The following is a 21,498-nucleotide window of genomic DNA, read 5'->3' on the forward strand; positions in this document are numbered from 1 at the left end:
TCGATCTCTTCCCAAAAAGTTCCTTCGCGTGTTTGTAGGGGCAATAATCATATTGAATTTATCAATTTAACACTAACGGTAGTTTAGCACCAAACCTTGTGGAATTTTTAGCTAATGAACATGGCATACTGATTAATGTAGTTTACCAATCTGAGCTCTTTTCATTCCTCGAAGAAGTTATTTTTATCGTAATAAATGAAGACAGCTGATCTGTTCTATGCATCGTTCGATGCCCTATCCGCAGACATGCACAACGATACTTATTTAAAGTTTGAAAATTTAAGAAAAAGATCGTCGAGGTAATAGTTAATCATCTATATAATTTTCAAAACCGTGAACAATTTACATGACATAACTGTTGTGTTTCAGTAACTATTAGTTTTCTACCTTATATTTAGAATCTTTATCCTCAATTCACCTCTTCAAATAAGTTTCAATTCACCTCTTCAATTCACTGCTTTAAAAAGATTTATCATTTTGATAGACGTACATTTGCATCAATATGAATTTGATTTGGAATTTAAAACACTAATTGGTTTCAGATTTCTCACTTTCTAAAATCTAAACTCTTGATGCTAATATTTCGTAATTTAGCAATCCTACACAAATGAAAGGATTGTCGGTGTCCTTTCTTTCATTCTAATAGAATTTCAAGTAAAATAGAATGGCAACAGAGAGAAACAAAATTTTTGCAAATCTCAATTAATTTCGATTTGACAGTGCATTTGCAGTATCAATTATTAGGTATAAATATGGATTTGATTACCGGTTTATAAGATGACAATAAATTAGATGCTTAAAAATTGATATTAAAAAAGTTACCTAAGCGATCATCGAACAGAAGATCAAAAGCTACGTCATCCACTTTGGAATGGAAAACACGTGAGCACCCTGATAGCATATAATAGTCCATATTTCTTTCCAAACTCCGGTTGACTGTACACGGAAATCCTTGTATTGTATTGAAGCTCATGTGGCAGTCAAGGAACATTTACAAAGGTCTCACTCAAATGTTTTATTAAAGGTTTAACCAAGTTTTGGATATGCAAGAAATCTTATCATAGTTACGTATTAACCTTGGTGCGTCAATCTAATTTTAGTACAAAACAAATTTTCTTAATATATATTTAAGCAATTTGATTCTTGGTGTCAGTCTTGTTAAGCTACATAAAACCAAAATACAGTCACGAGTCAGTTACTTTCACCAACTTTATCAAACATAAACGATTTTTTAGGCAAACACCAAAGCTTAGCTATATACATATATCTCTCTACGTGTTCTTATCTGGGTTAAAGAGTTATTTTTGCCAGTTAATCGATGCTTCATAATTAAAGAGCACAAAGTTTTCATGACAGAATATATACACATTTACATTAAAAATTTAATGCATAATAAATAGGTGTCATAATTATTTTACGTCTTCAACGACTTTCCAATAAGAAGCACCCCTAGTGCTTCCGAAACAAATATATTACAACTTGCTGGGTGTTTAAGCAGTCAGAGACACAATCGAGTGGCCCTCTAAACGTTGCATTCCCCCGAACAACAAACATTGGTATTACAACCCCAATCCTACAGCATCTAGCAGTGTTTTAACCAAGAACTATCAGTGTTTTAACTGCGAGTAGGGCAAAAATAACTGACTCTAAATTCATACGGATTAAAGAACCACGGGATTAATAATACTTTGAAATTAAAAATCAGTGCATATATAGGGCAGGTGAGGATTGGGGTGTAATTAGAGAAGACGGCTGGTAGGCTTTTCTGTAGTAGGAGGGACGGCCGGAGGGCCATTGAAGCTATTTAGGGGCCATTGCCACGATTAAACTTCAAAATCGATCATTAACGCAATGTGCAATCCTACTTGCTAAAGTTGCATCCTTGAGATCTACCTACAAGTGTAGACCTTTTGGATAACCGTGCATTTCTGGCATCGGACACTACAGCACCAGACAAATTTACAGTTACAAGATTTTGTAACGGCTACTGCCTTAAAGTCATATCCCCTTCTACAGCACATTTGATCGCAGCCGTCAGCACCTGTTGATGTGATATTGCATTCACGTCCTTTTGTTCCGATTGAGCCCGATTTTGCATCAGATCGGCAAAAGCTTGGCGATTTTTCATAGAATATCAAATCTCCTGGATTTGGTTTATCACCGCTCTTGCTCTTGGGCCTCAACTTTCTGTACCGCTTGCTTGATCCCTTTCTTGGCTTCATTACAACTTTCATTTCGTGAGCATTCTTGTACTTTTCTTTGAGTTTTTCTCCAACCTAAACGAGAAAATGCATTCAGAGATTGCATCGAAGCTGACATAATCAAGAAAAAACGATCGAATGCAACAAAAACGTTGTGTTCTGTAGACTTAAACAACAGCATATTGGATTTTGAAAGACGACATTTGATTTGTCAGATCTAGCCATACAAGCATTCAATCACATGGGAAACATTCTAAAACTAAAAGCAAAACAAAGGCAAATAAAAGCAAGTAAAGAAAAATTTGAATCTACTTACAGAGCGGAATTTTGGTATATTAATCCAACACGTCTTTAGTTCACATGATCCGGAAAGACCGTGGCATTTGCATTTAGTGTATAAACCGTCTTTAATTGCCTGTTAAGATTAAGAGAGATCAATTTAGTTAAGATAGAATTTAATGTTAACAAGAATTAGACATTAGACAGGCTATTCGAAAGGTCCATAAACAAACTAGTTGAAAAAGGGGCCCAGAAGGCAGAAGAAACGGTATTGCCAAATCTAGATTTTCTTTGAATCAAATTTAGAGAAGCATACACATTATAGGTTGTCTGTAGGTTTTCAACAATAGATACAGATACTTTTTCTGTTTATGGAGACTAAAAATATTTGTTATTGTTTTTTGTAAAAGCTATGTAAATTTCAGGACAAATCAGTAATTTTCAAACTATATCATTTTTTCAGATAATGGCTGAAGAAATTTTAAGTACTTAGAGTCTTTGAATACTAAGAGTACTAAGAGTAAATGAAAATTCAGTTCTTAGTTGTTTTTAAGAATATCTGCAATACGCAATATCTTATTGCAAAGATACGTTAGAACAGTAATCTCACCTGTCTACCAGCGCGGTTGTTATGCTTATTCATGTCCCTTCTTGGTGTTTTTCTTTTTCCGTCTTCGGAAGAATCAACAAACCTTTCTGAAAATCTCAAGCCAAAACTGTAATCTCTGCTGCAACCGCCCCATCTCCAGCCGCCATTCGCCGGCGATTTCCTGTATCTTCTGTCACAATGACAATGTGTGGACTTTCCTTGTGCGCATGCTTCCGTCACAGCTGAAGCCAGACCAGCAGCAGTTATTGCATGAATGAATGCAGACTCTCTTGTTCCTAGGTGAATAAAAAATGCCTTTTAGATATTTTGAATACATAACAGATCTTCCTTTATTTTTCAGAATACCATGTAGCACTAGTGATCAACCCACATATAGATTTCAAAGACTTTCATACATAACTACCAACCTTTATCTAGAATTTTTCCAAAAACTGAATTTTCCCCATTAACTGGACAGTTCCATCTGTTATTCTTAAACTGGAACTTGCATTCTTCAATTGATATCCTTGCACCCAATGCTACACTAGGTAGTAAGTCAGAATATTCTCTGCAAAGCTTCTTTTGTTTGTCAGAAATGTTTGGTAGCTGACCGCAGATCGACGATGCATCGATGCTTCTCACGTTTTGTCGCGTCATTACGTTCAATCCTCCAGTACCTAGTGCCCTGAAATGGAATTGGTGAAGATGACGTCATTGGATTGTTCTTAAAATCATCGAGGTCCTTGTATTAAAAAGCTTTTTTGTATGGAAGTGATCTTTGTATAAACTGGGCTTACTTCCAATGTGACGGGTTAAAGTATCAAGAGAAGCAAATAAGGCTTTCATTGATTTCGTACATTGGCAATTCACTTATCGCGACGTTTAAGTGATTAGATGCCAGATCTCTTTTTTCCCCAGGGTACCTGCCTTTTACATTTCCAAAATCTGGCTGTTTCAGCCAAGATACCTTAAAGACACCGTATAAAGAGTCTCCGACTGCAACTTAATCCCAATGACATTAAATGATGAAATTTGCATCAATAAGCTAGTTAAAAATGGCCTTCTGTTGATTTTTCCCATCGAATGTTTTGTGAAAATTTCTAAGGCAACAATTTCAACAAGATGATTTACATATTGAAATAACTGGGATGTGATCACTTGGACAAAATAATGACCTCATCCTGATATACAGGTGACACATGGGTTTGCTAAATTTTTTTAAATTTTTTCTTGACAAAATTTAGCGCTCTGGAAAATTCTCAAAGACATTTGTAGAACTGTCAAAGACCCTAACATAGCTTATTACCGCCTCATTCAAATTACACATAGTCTCTTCCATGTTGATCTTCAAATTTTGAAAACAGGTACACATTCCTGTATTGGGTGTTGATATGAGTTCTTAAAAGGATCTTTACATTGATATCATAAACACATTATAGCCAGGCTAGTTAAAAACACTAATATATAGTCATCATAAGGAATATTTCACTTGACCATACAGATGAATTAAATGGCTAGAAGGTTGCTTAGGTCAATACGTCTTGTGGTTGAACAAAGAAATATTTTCAAAGTTGAATGAAGCTATAACAATTTTTCTTTGTTTTTAAAAGCAAAAAGACAAGTCAAAGTGTAAAGAAATTAAAAATTTGGTATCCAATAAATAAAAGTCATTATTAACAGAGCAATAGACTCTCAATGGGTGTTTCTACAAAGCCCAGTAGTCTTCATTAATGTTCTCAATCAAGGAGTCTGTGATTTTAAGCCAATTACTACCATCAACCATTGGTGTTAAGGGCGAAACCAAGAAAGCAAGATTACAGTGCTAGCCTTTATTTTAAAGTATCTTAGTGGCTTTGATGAAATCGCGATAGTAAATATCTGCTATCTAACTGTGGCACGAATATTTTAGTTGCAAGTGCGATTACAAGCGACTAACTGTTTGTAAAGCTGGATTGCTACATTGAGAATGTCTAGATAACATAGCCCAACAGATTTGCGCTTAGTTGCATTATGAATCAAGCATAAGTGTTTCTTTTGAATGAAGTTAACAGTAAATATTTTGCATCCACTTTGATAATTCTACAAATGATCGCATAGCTACTGATTTGTTAGCACAGACATTGATCATAAAGATTAGCGATTCTTACGACTTGTCAAATTACATATTGTGTCTTCATCGAAAATTTATCATTAGTTTAATACATTCAGTGAAAGAACGAAAGGATATGCTTCATAATTTAAATGAAATGTTTAAAATCTTCGTGAATTTCAAATTAATGGTGACATAACTATCAGTTTGAGAAAATCTGTGTTCTATGAATATAATGCATAATTATAAATTCAGAAACATGAGTATCATTTGGCCACGATGTTTGTAGAAAATTGATAATTCGTACAGATGATGCATATACACAATATTTCATGCAATGGAATCTTTTAAAGAAATTCCAAACCAATCCGATCGATAACGGGAAAAATTTCTTGAAAAAGCAGGTAGTAAAATAAGAAACAGAGTGGAATAAAACTTACCACCAGTAAGCGAAGCCGCTTTGAATCAAAGCGAAAAGAAAGACTGCGATAGTAATGGCCATGTTCGATAAACAACGATCAATTCTCGATAAACGACGGTAAGGAATCCGAGACGTGCGGCAACCGCGTCCGTGTGTGATTACCAAAGAGCTCCGGCTGACAGCTATATAAGCGTGCGGGTGCTACAATTGATCCACCGAGGGGCTTGCTGCAACTCTCCGAGGACTTGTCCTATTGTGTGCGCTCCGGCCCAGTCTAAAACTTTGAAAACAAGTTTAATCGATTAATTGAATTTCTCGTACTATGAATGGGTTCCTTTCCAACTGCAAATTAAGAATAAGCCAGAAACAATTTGTCAAATGTGAACAAAAAGTCGATTAAATGAAACAATTGCAAGTTAGAAGCTTGGTTGCCCCTCAATTTATACTGCCGTCATTTCTTACAGTCGGCAGCTATATGTGTTATTAAGGACACTAAATCCAGTAGATTTCCTAAAATGCCTTTTGTTCGCGAACGACTCAGAAAGTAGAATAAATTCTGTTATCACCGAGCAAACAAATCATAGCATGAGGATAAGAGGGACAATGCTTTAGGTAAATGTAGGCAGAGATGTTGGAAAGGCTGATGGATAGGACAACACTTGTATGGTGCATTGGAGAAAGAAAAGTGCACGTGACAGCTTCCTTTCGATAACATTCAGAGACTATTGCTTGATAAATATTGACGTAAATGAAAGTACTCGCTGATAAAAGGAGAGGATTGTTTTAAGACCATCTGAGTCAGATTTGTTTTCACGTGAGAAGGCCCTTAAACGCAAAAGATGTTTGAGAGAGTTGGAATTATCGAATAATTGTTTTCTCTATCTTCAATCTCGTATGGTCACCTACTGTAGATGGTTTGGCGGATTAACCTTGTGCAAGTTACCAGGGTTCAAGACAAATTTAGTATATTTAAACCATTTCATAACCTTTCACCGCTCAACAGCCTAGTCAAAAAGCAAGGAAAGAATACTCCTTCAAGTTTTAAGCCCGTCCCTCTGTAAACATATGCCAATCATTTTTGTTCAAGTTTTTGGTCAATCAGGTATGATTAATAAACAAGTAGAAAAATTGAAGAAAATTTGACAAAATTTTGTTTGCAATAATGCAGTAACACCTAATTGTAAACTTTTTTAATCGAAACTATACAATGAAATAAGTAAACAATGCTAATGATTTAATTGCTTTGGGAGATCCCAAAGGAGCTCTTTTCAGAGGAGTGGGGTAAACAAATTAAGGCGTTATTTTGACAAATTGCCCCCTTAACCTGGATGAGAGGTGTTGTCCCAAAGGGGTTATGACAACAATTGGTCAATCAAGGATATTGTTTACTCTTTTAATTGTTTACTACGAGTTAATTACATTGAAGCACAGCTGTCCTAATCAATTTGGTAACTTCATATCATTCCTAAGAAATTGTAGTTTGCTAACCCCCTGAGTTTGTAAACATTCCCGTGTCAATCTTTAAAACGTTGGTACAATAAAGGAATATATGATATCTTAGATGATAATTAAGGTTTTACGTCAAGTTGTCCACTAGGAAAAAGACTCTATAAATGAGTCGGAGAGCATATTAAAACGAAGAGAGTCCTGTAAGAAACACTTCAATGTTTAATTAAGTTTAGATTTTCTATTCTATACTTGCTGTGAATAGCAAAAATCTCGAACGAAGAAGTCTATCTTTGACATTCAAGAATTTTTTCAAAAAATCGTATTAGCATGTATCCTTTAAAGACACATACAGATTTATGACCAAAGTTGATCCTGGTTGTCATGGATTTGATATTGTTCAATGTAACCTGGATCCACCACCAAAATTGCTAAATAAGGAAGTGAATCCACCACCTATCATGATTTCCAAAAAATGTCATTGAGCTCGATCCAAACACAGAATCTTATTCATGCTCAAGTGCTTGATTTAACTGCAGAGTTCAATTGCAACCTTTTCCTTAGAAACTGTGTATCTATGATAACTTACATCAAATAGTTAGGATATGCATAAAATCCATAATATCGAAACTGCCGCAAAATCAGGAATGTACTGAGCTTCCTTAATAGCTATCGTCCTCTTTTACAGCTTAAAAGCTTAACATCCACCGCAATGGTTTTATCATGGACTCGTAAAATCTTAGTTTGGAAACCAATGCCCGTAGGTAGTAATATGCTATATAAGACCAAAATTGGTTAATTTGAATACACTTATTAGGTTCGCTATTAGAATGACTTAGGTGCTTGAATTGACAATATAGAAGCTAGAAACTCTAACAATACTAGTTGTAGATAGCATCAAAATTATTCGAAGTTTTCCGCTAATTTGCTCAAGCCACGATATTCAGTTGATGTGGTTTTTTCAAATTTTATTGATCGACGCCTAATCTCTTGTATACAATAACTCCATCTTTGTATGACGGCCACTAAAATTGTACAACTTTATAAAAAATGTTTATCATTTATCTTGAGTGCTTGTGAATTTTTTCTTTTGGTGGAAATGACTAGCAACAGTAACAAAGAACTCAGGTGGGCCAAAATCCAATTTAGTGGGCAATGTCCTATGAAGTCTCACAGAGCTACACCGCAAAACGCCTCCCAACTTGCATGTTCTAAGTACTACTGTGGAGCTATAAAATACTACAACACACTATAGAATAGCCGAGGAGGATTGTGTACAGTAAAATACACCATCTACAATGTAATCACAACCAATGTTATTGTTTGTGAGCTTTTTTCTAAGAAGTGTTATGAATATCATTAGTGCGTTTGTAATTCATGAAAATGTCGGAGAATTAGAGACGAAGAATATCTAGCAGCATACAAATGTATCAAAAGTAATTAGAACACTATGGTATGCTATCATCTCACAAACAAAAAGCGAAGGTAACAAATAAACATGTTCTTAAAAAGTAATGAAATCAAAACACGAGACCATGTTATCAGATTCTGGAGACTACCCAGGCTTATTACATTTGCTAAAATGATTTCGAGCCGATACTACAACTTAATAAAAATGTTTTGCGAAGAACTCGTATAATATGTTTAGTTGAATATGAGTTTGTGAAGGTTCTGCGGTCAGTGACATTGTCCGATGACGTAGTTGTCCTGGCCAAGCACGTGAATGAGCGGGACATTTTCATCGTCGCCAGGAAATCTGGTCAAACGATTTTTAAGGAAAGTGGCTTTAGCTTAATGCTTGGTTTTTGGACTGTATACCATCAGTCCTAAGAAGATTTCCTTACTAAACCAACCGCGTACTGCTAAGGACAAATACATGGCTCCAAATTTTAGTTCGTTCTTTAGATGAAAGTAGTGGGCCTTATCTACCGCAATGGGTTATCCACAGAAAATTGGTACAACGAAAAATCCAAGTTTCGTGTCAAAGGGATTATCTTTTGTGACTTACTGGCTCTGATTTTATGAAGATGTAAATGTACCGTCTGCAACTTGGGAGAAGACACCAAGTTCAGGGTTATGGGGAAGTGGAACAGAGTAATTTAATTATTAACAAAAATTTATCAGAATGTTTTTACTACTTGCGACGGGAGCAAATCAACAAACAAGGCAGCACACTGAAAACCCGACAAAAAATTTTCACATGAAAAAGTCAAATTTTGTCAATTTTTTCGTTGCTCTGTCATAAAATTCAGGGTATGAAGAGATCGAAGCGTTGTTTCAAAATGGATGCTTTGCATAATCTCGCCAAGAATCAGTGTTGATAAGTCATTTACAACCTGAACATACGTAGTCGAAAACTTTGCTTAGAATATATAAAGTAGCTTATCTTTAAATGTAGATATAGAGTCACTTGCATTCAGCTTTTTAATACGTCAGTAAACGATGTTTGGTAAAATTTTCAATTGCAAATGATGACACAGCACACTGCACCGCCCACGAATCAATTATTGTAATCTGTGAATGGAATTAATGATGCCATAGGTACTTTAAGTCAGGCAACATAAAAAGGGTGCTCGTTTGGTGTCAAAAGGAAAACCCTTTAAATGGAACAGGATGAATTCTTCTGAAAGAGAGTGAATGTCCTTTATCGTATCATTAATGCCTGTCTTTGGCATATGTGTAATATTTTGTTTTTATAAGAAACTTCAACTGGAAAAGTTGAGAAACTTTAGTACTAGAAGCAAAAAAAATAAGGTACAATCTTCGAAATTTTACGATTTTCCATCAATGTGATTGGATGGCTCGCTAAGCTTAAAACAGGAGATATGAAAACTCGCTAGACGTCCTAAAATTTTTTCAGAAACAACTTCGACAAATCCATAATCTTCTGTAATGAAGCATATTACAAAGTATGAAATAATGATATTTTCAAGCATGAAAGTTCACATAAAGGCACCAAACGCAAATGAGACGATTTTTAGATTAAGTAAACTAATGTATATTGATAGCCTGCACTGAATTTTGCTGCAGTATACAATGCACAGAAGATCACCCGAGTACACCATGTCGACCTTTGCTTCTTATCAAAAATTTGATGTATTATGCCGTTTTATCTAAAACCATCGGTTTCACGAAAGTCTCCATGAGGTCACATTTCAAAAGGTTCCAAGTCATAGCGTCAAAAAAAGAAGTTATCTGTTTTCAATCCATGTCTGTAGCCTTTTTAAAACTGTAAGAGTCACAATTTCATTTTGCATCAAAAAGGATCCGCGTTGTTCGGCGGTACCCACAATTCGATACATCAAAGATCGCATAGCGAGGCTTCAGATTCGATAATAAGAACTGTTAACAAGCTTTCATCATTAAAATAATTCCTCTGTTTCCCATAGATTATACAGTGTGCATTAGTTTAACATTCCTCGAAGGAAAAGAGGGCAACATCGGATCATTGGTGAGTATATGGCAATATAATGGCAAATTACTGTATCAAAATATCCTTTTATCAGACTTACATCTTAACAAATTCGATTTATCCACTTGATCACATCTAACGAACAAAGACCGGCGCCTTGATCTTATCCACTCACCAAGTCGTAACTTTCGAGACTTCCTCAACAGTGCTCCGGGAACGCTAACCTCCAACAAGGATGGGATGTTACTAATATTGAAACTTAATGGGAAACTGTATTATCAGCTGTGTACATTCTCAACATCTGATGAAAAGCATAGATAAAATGATCTTCCGTAGCTAAGGTCCGGTTTTTTGTGGAAGTGTAAGTAACAAAAGAAGATCGTAAAAGAAAAGATACAATCAAACTTCGGAAAACCATCATCAATGAAATGTTCTTAAGCAATGATCCCCTTTCCTGTCGGTCTGTAAAATTATCTTTCCGAGGAAGTAAAAGAAAACAGTTTTAACCCAAAGGCTATTCTAGCAACACGATATTTACAATGAAATGTGGTACAATGTACTATCTAAGTAAGAGGGAGTCCCCTACCCCATGTTTTTGACGAATCCGACATTCTAAAGAAAGTGCCGTTATTTCATCCCTCTTTCTAAAAACAATGTTGGTTGCACAGTTAACTTTTATAATTATCTGTTACAAATCGTTGTTTAACATTTGAGGCTCTAAAAGATTACATAAAATAGATTTGTTATAATGGGGAGAGTGTAATGCATTTGATAATGTGCAATATCTAGTTTTAATGTGACAAAACTTTAGACCATCACTGTAGTCAGGTATTTTGAGATTTTTACCATAGGTTGAGATTGGTTTTATGTATCCCTGGCAAAATGTGTCAGATGGGGGATGTTTTAGGCAAAAATATTGGAGTCTTATGTTTGTGTAGATTCTCAGAGATTTGTTCATTCATATTTTGTGCCATGTGCCATTGTGTGCCATCCAGTGTGGTCGGATACATGTGGCAACGAGTAGCTTGCTTTTTAGGGTGGCAGGGAAAGTGGGGCTAAACAGTTCTCTAAAAATAGTTTTTTGGTTACATTTAAGACAGTTTTGTAAGCAAAGCACGATTATCTTGTCTATTTCAATGCAAATGTCAAAATTTTACAATTAGGTTTTGTTTCAGGGTAACATTACTGGAAAGTACCCATTGTCCCCTCTCCATTCTACAACACAGGATGAATTCAATTGCTGATCACAAAATAGCCTCTTCCACAGTCAACCTTCTATTCAGATGTCAGTTTGCCCGAGGACCTTCCATCTTTTGATACCAATTTGATTTTGATGAGAGTTTTTTTAATTTCATATAGATTACTAAAGAAAAGGGAACCATGGTTGATGGTTGATGTCACCAAGTATCTGCTAATCGTAACACCTCACAACCTCTTTAGATTTACTTTGCGATCAAGATAGTAAAAAAGATAATTCTCTGTTATTCGATGCTATATATATATACAAAAACTTAATAATACTTTAAGACTGTTCTAGCCAATTAAAGTGCATATGAAACATTGTAAGTTATGAATATAAGCCAATAACAGTGGACGAATTCCAAAAGAAACGACATATCTGAACTATATTTTCTTTGTTTCGCTTTTAAGTACCTCTTATTAGGTCCTTAATGCTGCTAACCACCTATAAAATCATTTTAACATGAAATCAGAATACCAATTCATTGGCTGGAAAATCGTTAACCGTGGCATTAGCGACAATTGAACACACGACGTTATTATTTAAGCGAAAATTAACAGAGAGTGTCGTGTGTGGCCTACCTAGCCTTGTTTTGTGATTTTCTGCCTTTCAAATAGGGAAAGCTTCGAATAAAGGCTTGAGGTTTGTGGATAAGAATAGAGAGCGCGTGTGTCTCCTTAATACATATGCTGCCTTTACTTTTCAAAAGCAGCATACCTAACGGAGCCTTGTCATTTAGGCTCTTCAAGTTGTCTGTAATATAATGCACTTACTAGGGGCGCTGGAACTGGTCAACAAGGCCCAAATCAAAAAATCATTTGGCCAACCTTTAAGGTGCAGAAAAAATTCTCTTTCAATTTTCTAAGCGAGAAATACTCATCAATGATAAATGAAACTAAAACATTCATTGAAAATCTGTGCTGGAAACACTTGAACTGAAGAATCACCAGATACCAAGGCATTGCCTAGGCCCCTGCCTCTCCAAAAAGCCTTATAATGGGTGTAAAAAATGCTTTATAATTTCTGTACTTAGCAAACCTTTCGTTGCATTACAAATTTCAAAATCGCTTCAAAGCTGTAGTATAAATTTTAATATTTGAGAAAAGGCATATTTCAAGAACGACAAGGCCTAATGGACTTTCTTACAAAATACCAAAGTATGATTTTCCAAGCAAGTATTTGTTTAAACAATGTTGTTTTTGTTTATCTAAACGCAATTTTCAAGTAAGATTCTATATTTCTTGGATTAATATTGATTCGTCTTGCATTTCACCAAATAAAACAAGATTTAAGCAAGCTCTCTCTGGTAAAGAGAGAACAAACAGATCAGATCAGAGGACAAACAGCCTTGAGCGTAGGCGTAGAGGCCAAGAAAACTATGGTAATTCAGCCCTCAATCCCTCTCCCTCCCCCCTTAGAAATCTTTTTCGCAGTACCTTAAAATAATTTAATTCTGGCAAAAAGTACAAAACTTGTAGTGCTATGAAAAAAGCAATGTGGCCATGACATAGAAGTTTCAAGAATTAAGTAGAAAAAGGTCTTTCTCCGATATTCGCGAAAGGGATGTATTAACGTGTAGAGGTCTATAAGATCAGCCAGCAGAGGAATGCAATTCAATTATTTCGGCATGTTTGTCAAAACAGTGTTTGCCTCATTGTGAAGGGTGTGCCCGTAAAATATTTGACTTTAGGCTTTGCCGCTAGGCTCTTTTCACTCAACTGCAAGGTGTGCCAAAAATCGATTCTGGAAATTGTCACTGATGGAAGTCATCTTAAACCCGGATCAATTGTATTTTGGACAGAGCCTTTGAGGAATTCTTTGGCATTTCAGTTTGACCCTCAACCAAATCAATAACCATCAAATAAGAAAAAAATGTACCATTAGGAAGAACATTTCAACGCAGAAAGCGAAGGCTTTATGGAAACATTAAAAAAAATCATTTCAATTGAGCTAGGCCTTTCTTTAGAATGAGATTCCAATGGTACTCGGTACTTTTGTTTTGTTAAAAGGACATGTGTCGTGATCGTGAACCTGATTGGCTAACACAATACAATTATCTTTTGATAGATATATAATAGTGACTCGATAAATATACTAGTCAATTTTTAACTATTTGATAGAACAATCTTTTAAGTTTGTTAGTGGAGTCTTCTAAACTAATGTATGATGAAATACGCTCTGATCAAGGTTCCTTCTTAGTTTGGAGGCCACATATTATCCACTGAAAAACCAGTTTTCTGGAAACATGACATCCAGACAATGTCACAAAAGATTTCACTTGTTAATGGTTACTCCATTATTGACATGACACACGTTTTGACCACCATTCTTTAAAAATTCAAATGAATGGCAATTAAAGAGGAGATAAACAACTATTGATCAAATTTGACAAATTATGCTTCTTCTCTGTATGATATGATGTCATATATAGAGAGAAGGAGTTTTATAGCGTCAAATTTACACCCATAGCTAGACGGGGTTCGGGCAAAGAAAGAAGACTCAGCAAAACGATTTCCATTAAAACAATGGCATAGAAAATGACCACGAGGTGCCATTTCTGCTGAGAGGGCGATCCCGAAAATCTTTGCGACGCATTTCATTAAGTCTAATTTTAGAAGGCAAACATTTTTCAATACAGATGATAACGATAAAGTTTTAATAATTCGCTGTTATGGTGACCTATTAACACTGTTTGATTGCTGTCGTGATCAATAAGTAAAGGGGATTTCGGATTTGATGTTGTAGAAAGTAGCATACGTAGTGAAAGGGATTTGATTTTCTACATGGTAAAAAAGCAGATTTTGAATATATGAATGATGCATGGATATGAAAGAAGATTGGTAATTGCAAAACTATTTTCTCATTTCAGTGCAAAATTTCAATGGCCATCAAGATTATATTCTTTTTAGTTAGATTTTTTTAAGTTAACAAGTACTTTTATAAATGATTCGAATTGGTACACTGTAAAGTTTAACCTAAGGTTTTGCTATTAATTTCATAGTCCGTTGCTTCTTCAGTTGATATTTTGAAATTGTTTTGAGAAGAAATGGCAGTAAACTCATGATATCCATTCCTAGAAATCTTAGTCTTGGAAATGTAAGCTACAAGTTCTGCAGATGCCATGGGAAATTAAACGAGCGCATCGTATGATACTGAGCGAAATACAGTACATATCAGTTTGTATAAAATAAATACCCGTCTACGCCATACACAAATCCAATCAGTGGCAAAAAGGCAATGGTGAACTCAAACCAATTGATTGCTAACAAAGATTTCAAGATAACCTTTTGCATGGAGACCACAAACAATTGTAACTTAAAGATTAAAGACAACAGCAGGTAGAATTCTTGCGTGAAATAACTGATGTTTAAAAATTTTTAAAATGTCGACTGATTTCTTTTGCCCAAGTGTCGATACCCCTTCCATTTGTAATTAATTCTACTTTTGCTCGACAATGACTCGATGCACTAAGCACAGCCCTATTGCTATCTTACTTAGATTACATCACCTTAACGTAATGATAAACCATTGTAATTTACACAGGTTATGTTTGTTCCAGTTCCATTTGTCAGCTGGTGCTCTACCTGTACGAAGAGTTTGTCTCACATTGACAACAGATACTTTGAAGGTTCAGAGTTCCACGCAAGAGCGGCCCTTCTATTAAACGTTTTTCATCTGGTGCTAATGTCCTATTTACTAGGAATTTGGCAAATCTTCAGATTAGCACTGGTAGCGATCTTTGGTCGCTACTCTCTTTGCTAAAGCTTAATCCGCATAATTTGTAGATTTTGGACGATAAGCCAAAAAAGCTAAGTACTAAAGCTATGCTAAGTGATATTTCAAGAATTGTCTCAAGAAAATCACTCCTCGTTTGTTCAAAAATAAAAAAACATAAATAAAAGGATATGCTGTGATGTGAAAAACATGTCTTCTTGAACTTTTCTATGATGATTTTAATCAGCTGTATGAGAAAAGATTTGTAGCTCTTGCAGTAGAGGTAGGGCAATTGGCCATGATTTTTCCTAGCGAATTAACCCCAGCCTTTGTATCAATCATTGAATGAACCGTTCATAGAAGAAGTGCATAATTTTGTCTTGTAACCTTTGGGGACATGAAATAATTTGAGCTGGCTTACCTTCAAATTTATCTTCTTGTTAGCGTAAAGTAGTCGATCCCTCTCGCAGTGATTCTCACTTGGCTCTCTCACAATCCACTTGGCTATCGTGTATCCTGAACAAGATGGACACAAATTAAGATAATGCGGGATTTAAGATCCTTTGACAAATTGACGACCCTCTTGAATTGCAGTAAGCGGATTTTGCTTTGTTTGTATCAAACCTCCAACTCGTCTTCTCTTTATTCAAAGAGTCTATAGTTTCACATTAAATTGTTAAACAACTCTGAATAGAACTTCAATAATGCCGATATTATTAAGGTTTTGAGTGAAAAGCAGCGACTGCATAAAGCAAAATTTTCCACGCTGGTCGACTGTTCTACAGAAACGATAATGAATAAATGCATGCCAGCGCAAGCGTACCAGCTATTTGATGAGAACGGAGGTCACCTGATTGGGACCATCGCCCTTTCAAATACCATAATTCTCAACAGAGAACCGTAACGAGATTGCGGAGCGCCAATTCCAATAGAAGATTTATCCAAAACTTAGGAAACTACAATGCATCAATCTGTTCCACCGGTAGTTCTCAAGTTCTGATTCACTGAACTGCCCTCGAAATTTCCCATGTTTAGACTCTAGCCGCGGACATTAAATTGCCGTTTATCAAATCACCCTTATTGAAGGACACATGCAATTTCAAGGGCTAGCATACAAGCAGTTTCCGTGAAAATTTTACAGGAATTATCCAACAAAACAAGAAAGGCAGGGCATAAACTAATTGTATCTGTATGAATAGGCAACAGAATGTCGTTTACATTAGAGACTGTTTTGCATCCTTAGCAATAACGACATATTCCAATCAAAGTCAGAAAGCCAGAGAGAACCGCTGGCTGTATTCCTTAGGCGCCGTGAGCAAAAGAAAAGGTCCGTTGAAAGCTATAGTTAATTTTGAAGAGCGCAGCTAGTTTATTTTCAGCCATCAAGAGGACATCCTGTACACATTCACGTTACAACAACTAAGGGGCATCGTAACTACAAGCAATCTTTGAACTAGTAATACCAGGCAAAATTAGTAAGTTTTTTTAATAATGTTCAATCTTCAAACAGATCTGGTCAATACCTAGATTGATAATCTAAGAAATGCCGGTATTTAGTGTAACACATTTGGGCAATGTATTACAATGGCAAAAAGTCAAAGATACCCGTCCAAATTTTTCAGCAGCATGGGTGCCAAGAATAATACTTGTGATACAACATACAGCAAATGTCTGCATTTGAGGTCTTAAAACTAAAAGCAAATGTCTAAAAACTCTTCTGAATTGTAGGCATTAGTTTCGATTAAAAAAGTATTTCAAAAGCAGAAGAGACAGCTGGTGGTGAGTGTACCGAGAAATGCTAAAAATACAGTGAGATAAATCGCGTCCAAGCTTTGTTAGGTTTTTGGAATTCAAAACTAAAATCTAACTATTATCAATAAAATTTCATGATATTCGTTGACAGGAAATCGTTGATACCAAAAAAGTTCAATATTTCGGAAGTAGTGATCATTTCATGATAAGTAGAGGAAGTTTAACATTTTTGAGAAAAAATATATGGCTGCAAGTTAGGATTAATCGTACTTAAGCAGTTTGCTTAGCAAAAAAGGGATCAATTAGTTATGTTAGAGTTTTTTGATTAGTTTTTGTAAAGAACGATGTTAAATGACAATGCGGTTTGGTTCTCCTGACAAGCTGATTTCAGTCATCTGTCATACTGACTGTAACTGGACCTAAATAGGGATACTTAAAAACAATCAAAGAAGTCTTGTAAAACTAATCAGTACTATTTTGCAAAGCTTTTACTTTGACAGACTTCTCATTGAAGCTGTCTTAATGTTAAGCTTCAGCCAGCGGCGTGAAAGGGGTTCATTTGCTACATGATCCAGGATATCATCAACGTTGATGTGATCAAGTTGTTTCTATAAAGGCGGACCTAAGAATTATGTTCAAAAATAACTTGAGCTCATTACGTCACAGGGTAGAGCAACGGGCGTTGTTGTCAGAGTTCAGTTATGCAAAAATTTAGACGAGAAATATGCCTGGTGACTGACGTAGACGTGAAATGCATCGTCATGGGTGTATAAGTGACTTTGCAAAAACGAGATTGCAAGGCTTTTTGCATTAGCCTTGGGGAATGTCATTAGCCCAGTATCAGAGAAATGCAATGCTAGTTGCGAAAATGATATTAGACAGCCTTAAATATGGTTTGGTCTGGTAATTGATCAAGGTCTCACGATTGTGACCTATATATCCATATGTTTAAGCCAATCATAGCTTAGATTACGCAATCAACGGGACGTGGAAGCTGACATTAACAACGGATTGCATTTGATTAACGAGAAACAGAGGTCTACATCGCAGAAGTATCAAGGCAGACAACCATAGATTAGATATCGTATTAGGAGCAAGCAGCTCCAAATGTTACATGATTGAGGGAATTGTATGAAGAACGCAATTAGATACAAAATAAAGTCAGAAGAAATCATGTATTTATAACAAACAATAAAGGATTTTTGTTACTCTCTAGCAAGACTTTACATCCACATAACCATTACTTAGATTTGAAAAAGTTAACATCTAATTCGAAGTCAATGCTAGTTTTCTCGCTTCTCGCTTTAGTCTCAAAAAACAATTTCCTATCTAAAATTCACATACATCTGCCTGTTGTATTACCGATAGAGTAAAATTTCATTCCCCTTATTCTTTCTTTTTGCTTCAAATGTTTTCAAAAACAATTTCGGGCAATGAACAAGATTAATAAAAAAATTAATAATTTCAACCGTTCCCGGAAAGTTAAACGGACATTGAATACAAAGCCCCCCACCCCCACAGGCTCTATCCTTTACCCTTGCGTTGGAGTCTTCCTACTTGCGGTTCCCCCGATCTTGTCTTCAATCAACTTGCGTGGCAGAAAAACAGGAAGAAGATTTCAATTTTTGCAGCAGAAGATCACCCATGATCAATTTGCCAAAGGGAGGGAAGGTAGAAAAAGTTATTTGTGGCATCAGCTTTTGTGCTTGCCGAAGCAGCCACAACATAAAACTGAGAGTGCAGTTTCTTCGCGGCTTTCGCTATTAATAGGGACAGACGCTTAAAGATGTGTTTTCCTTTTCCAAACATGAGAAATCTTAAAGAACGGCGAACGGCAGATTCCTTAGCTCTGAAAACAACTCACACTGTACTACGGAATGCAGGCGGATGCTTCGAAAGATTTGAAATGAAAATAAAGAATTCAATTTCCTTGTGAATGTTTCCATGTGAATATGCTCCAACAACAAAGTGCGATTGTTATTTTCATGAGAACGGCTGAACCATACACAATCTTTTTATTTGCAGTAGAATTCAAAGAAATTTGTTTGTAGTTAAGAACGAACTGGTTACACAGAAGCTGTTATTACAGCCAATATGCAATGCTTTGAATGAAACCATGTATAAGGTTAAACAGCCAAGTCAGATTCAATCTATTTCCTTCTTGGGCATATAACCTGATCCATGGGGCTTGAAATGTCACTTTAGGTATGAAAATTGGTCATGGTAGGTCAAAATCAACTTCGCTTACTTTGGTGGGTAGATAATATCATGATATCTAAAAGAAATTCCTCTATGTTTGAACTGAAAATTTTAAAGCTGCTGAAACCATCAAGAAGTCTTTAGAAAGTTTGTGCCAAAAGGTACTGCGTATAGAGACCAATCAGAATAAAATGAAGAATAGATTTGTGCGTCTCTTTGGATGAATGACCAAATTTTGCCTGAATTCTGAAATAAACAGACGCCCAACTCTGTATTTTTGCGAGCACAAAAAATTGTTTGGGAAGCACGAGGCACTTTTCTTCTGTGAAACCTCCATCGAAATTGTAAACGGCACGATAACCTATTTTGATCTGTGTTCGTTTCCTTAGTTGATATGTTTGACCTTTATTTGATATGGTGAAAAAAAGAAGAAAAATATGTTTACTCCAATCTCGTCTTTAGGAAATTGTTTTTAATGATCAAGAAGTGAATGGGACTTTATTATCAAATACTTTTGTGAATTTAAAGGAAGACTATTCTAATGAAAGCAAAAAACACAAAGCTGTATTAGTTATGTGAAAGGATATGAATGGATAAACAATTTGCAAATAATTAATTCTTTACTAGCACCGTTTTCTAGCAATCACGTATCGTAAAAACAATAGGATGTTTAGTAAACAATGCAATATTTTACCAATGAATGGGAAGTTCGTTTCACAGTATGTTGGGGCAATGGTATTTTTTCATTTCCATACGGACGCAAAATGAAAATCTGAAACTCGGAAATCATTTTAAAGATTTATCAATACTTTGAAGACTTTGGTAAACAGGCCCAAAAAGTAAGCATGTTTAGCTATTTCCTTTGGCATGCCTTATTAATGTGATAAGGTTAAGGTACAAATATTGGCGGTGGAAAAAGTATATCCTGTCACTTAGGGTGATTCTAATAATGGAACTTACAAAGCATTCAGAAAGTCGATCATTTTGTGTTTAAGCTGTTTTGTATTGATGGTAGCTATATTCTCTTCATACATCTGGCATTTATGCTCTCTGGTATTCATATGATTTCATCAAGGATTCTTGTCTTTTCAATTTGCTGTTCACTAGTAATTATTTAATTTATAGATTAGCTGTATCTATTTTCGCCTTTCAGATCTATTTCATTATATCCATGATAATTAACAAGCAATCTTTTAACGCTATCTTTTAACCGTGTGATTCAGCACCTGGTGACAAAAGAGAAGTGTCAAATTGTTACTGCTACATTATTCTCTAAAAATGGTGTCATTGTCTTGAGGAGGTTCAGAAGATGTGTCCCCACAATTGCGAGCCCTCTACGTCATTGATAATGCCGTTAAAAATTGCTAATGCCTTTTAGCTGCAGTAATCATCTAGTTTTTTTCGCTATTGCCTTTGGTGTATTATGGCTAATTGCCTTCACAACTTCTGCCAAACAATCAGGATGAGACTGCAAAAGCATACATTTTGATGGTTGGTAAACAAAAGCTGAAGATGTTCGCATGCCCATGGAGCTTAAGAGAAAGTATGTTGCTTATATTACATGATGATTGGTTTACAGTAAATAACTTATTTTGATTACAGGGAAGGTCTGCCATTGAAGTTTTCCAGTTTTTCTTTTGCGTCCAAGGATGATGTGGAACGATACAGAGCATGTGAATCCGATTTGTTACCAAATCGACACATAGAAGATTATTGGTCATTTTTTAACTGGAAACCTTGACGTAAAATCTAACCACGAGACCTACAATTCAATTACTGGAGCAATGTGAATAATTTGCTGCGACGCAAGAATGTAACAAGTATTGTAGATAAACTACTGCCCTGAGGTGGTGTAGAAAAACCAACATATACAGGTCAACTGATCTGTATAATTTGTGTAATGGGTTTCTAAGGTATTTTGCCAATTAAACTGGTTTGCTTTTCGCTGATCCGCTTCGATGCATACTTTAGAACAGACTGACCCTCTTGCAAAAACACGGGCGGGACTTACGGCACCACAAGAACAATGCGTGTGTTCTCCGCTCAGGCAGGATACTACAAGATTTTCTAGTGAGGTACTCGCTGGTAATGCTTGGATTGATTGTAGGCTGTATTGAATAGGCCACCCAGCTTAAAAAGAATCAGCCAAATTTGTT

General features: G+C 35.6%; 1 protein-coding gene across 4 annotated transcripts in view; it reads right to left on the bottom strand.

The window, feature by feature from the left end:
• Window positions 1-348: 348 nt before the first annotated feature.
• Window positions 349-21,498, bottom strand: part of LOC135681746 (protein Wnt-3a) — a 54,866-nt gene continuing 33,716 nt past the window's right edge. For 2 of the 4 annotated variants that reach the window (XM_065196346.2, XM_065196345.2), the window contains exons 3-8: window positions 15,813-15,907; window positions 5,599-5,859; window positions 3,498-3,754; window positions 3,091-3,365; window positions 2,518-2,616; window positions 349-2,276 (exon numbers count right to left, since the gene is read on the bottom strand). In XM_065196346.2, the coding sequence (XP_065052418.1) occupies window positions 1,890-2,276; window positions 2,518-2,616; window positions 3,091-3,365; window positions 3,498-3,754; window positions 5,599-5,660 (1,080 nt within the window). In that variant the 5' untranslated portion in view covers window positions 5,661-5,859; window positions 15,813-15,907 and the 3' untranslated portion in view covers window positions 349-1,889. Of the gene's footprint in view, window positions 2,277-2,517; window positions 2,617-3,090; window positions 3,366-3,497; window positions 3,755-5,598; window positions 5,860-10,537; window positions 11,634-15,812; window positions 16,201-21,498 lie in introns of those variants that run through there. The other 2 variants (XM_065196344.2, XM_065196347.2) reach the window with 2 other exon arrangements.

Source organism: Rhopilema esculentum, chromosome 12 (genome assembly GCF_057945365.1).
Source record: "Rhopilema esculentum isolate cy_ngs chromosome 12, ASM5794536v1, whole genome shotgun sequence".
Taxonomy (NCBI): domain Eukaryota; kingdom Metazoa; phylum Cnidaria; class Scyphozoa; order Rhizostomeae; family Rhizostomatidae; genus Rhopilema; species Rhopilema esculentum.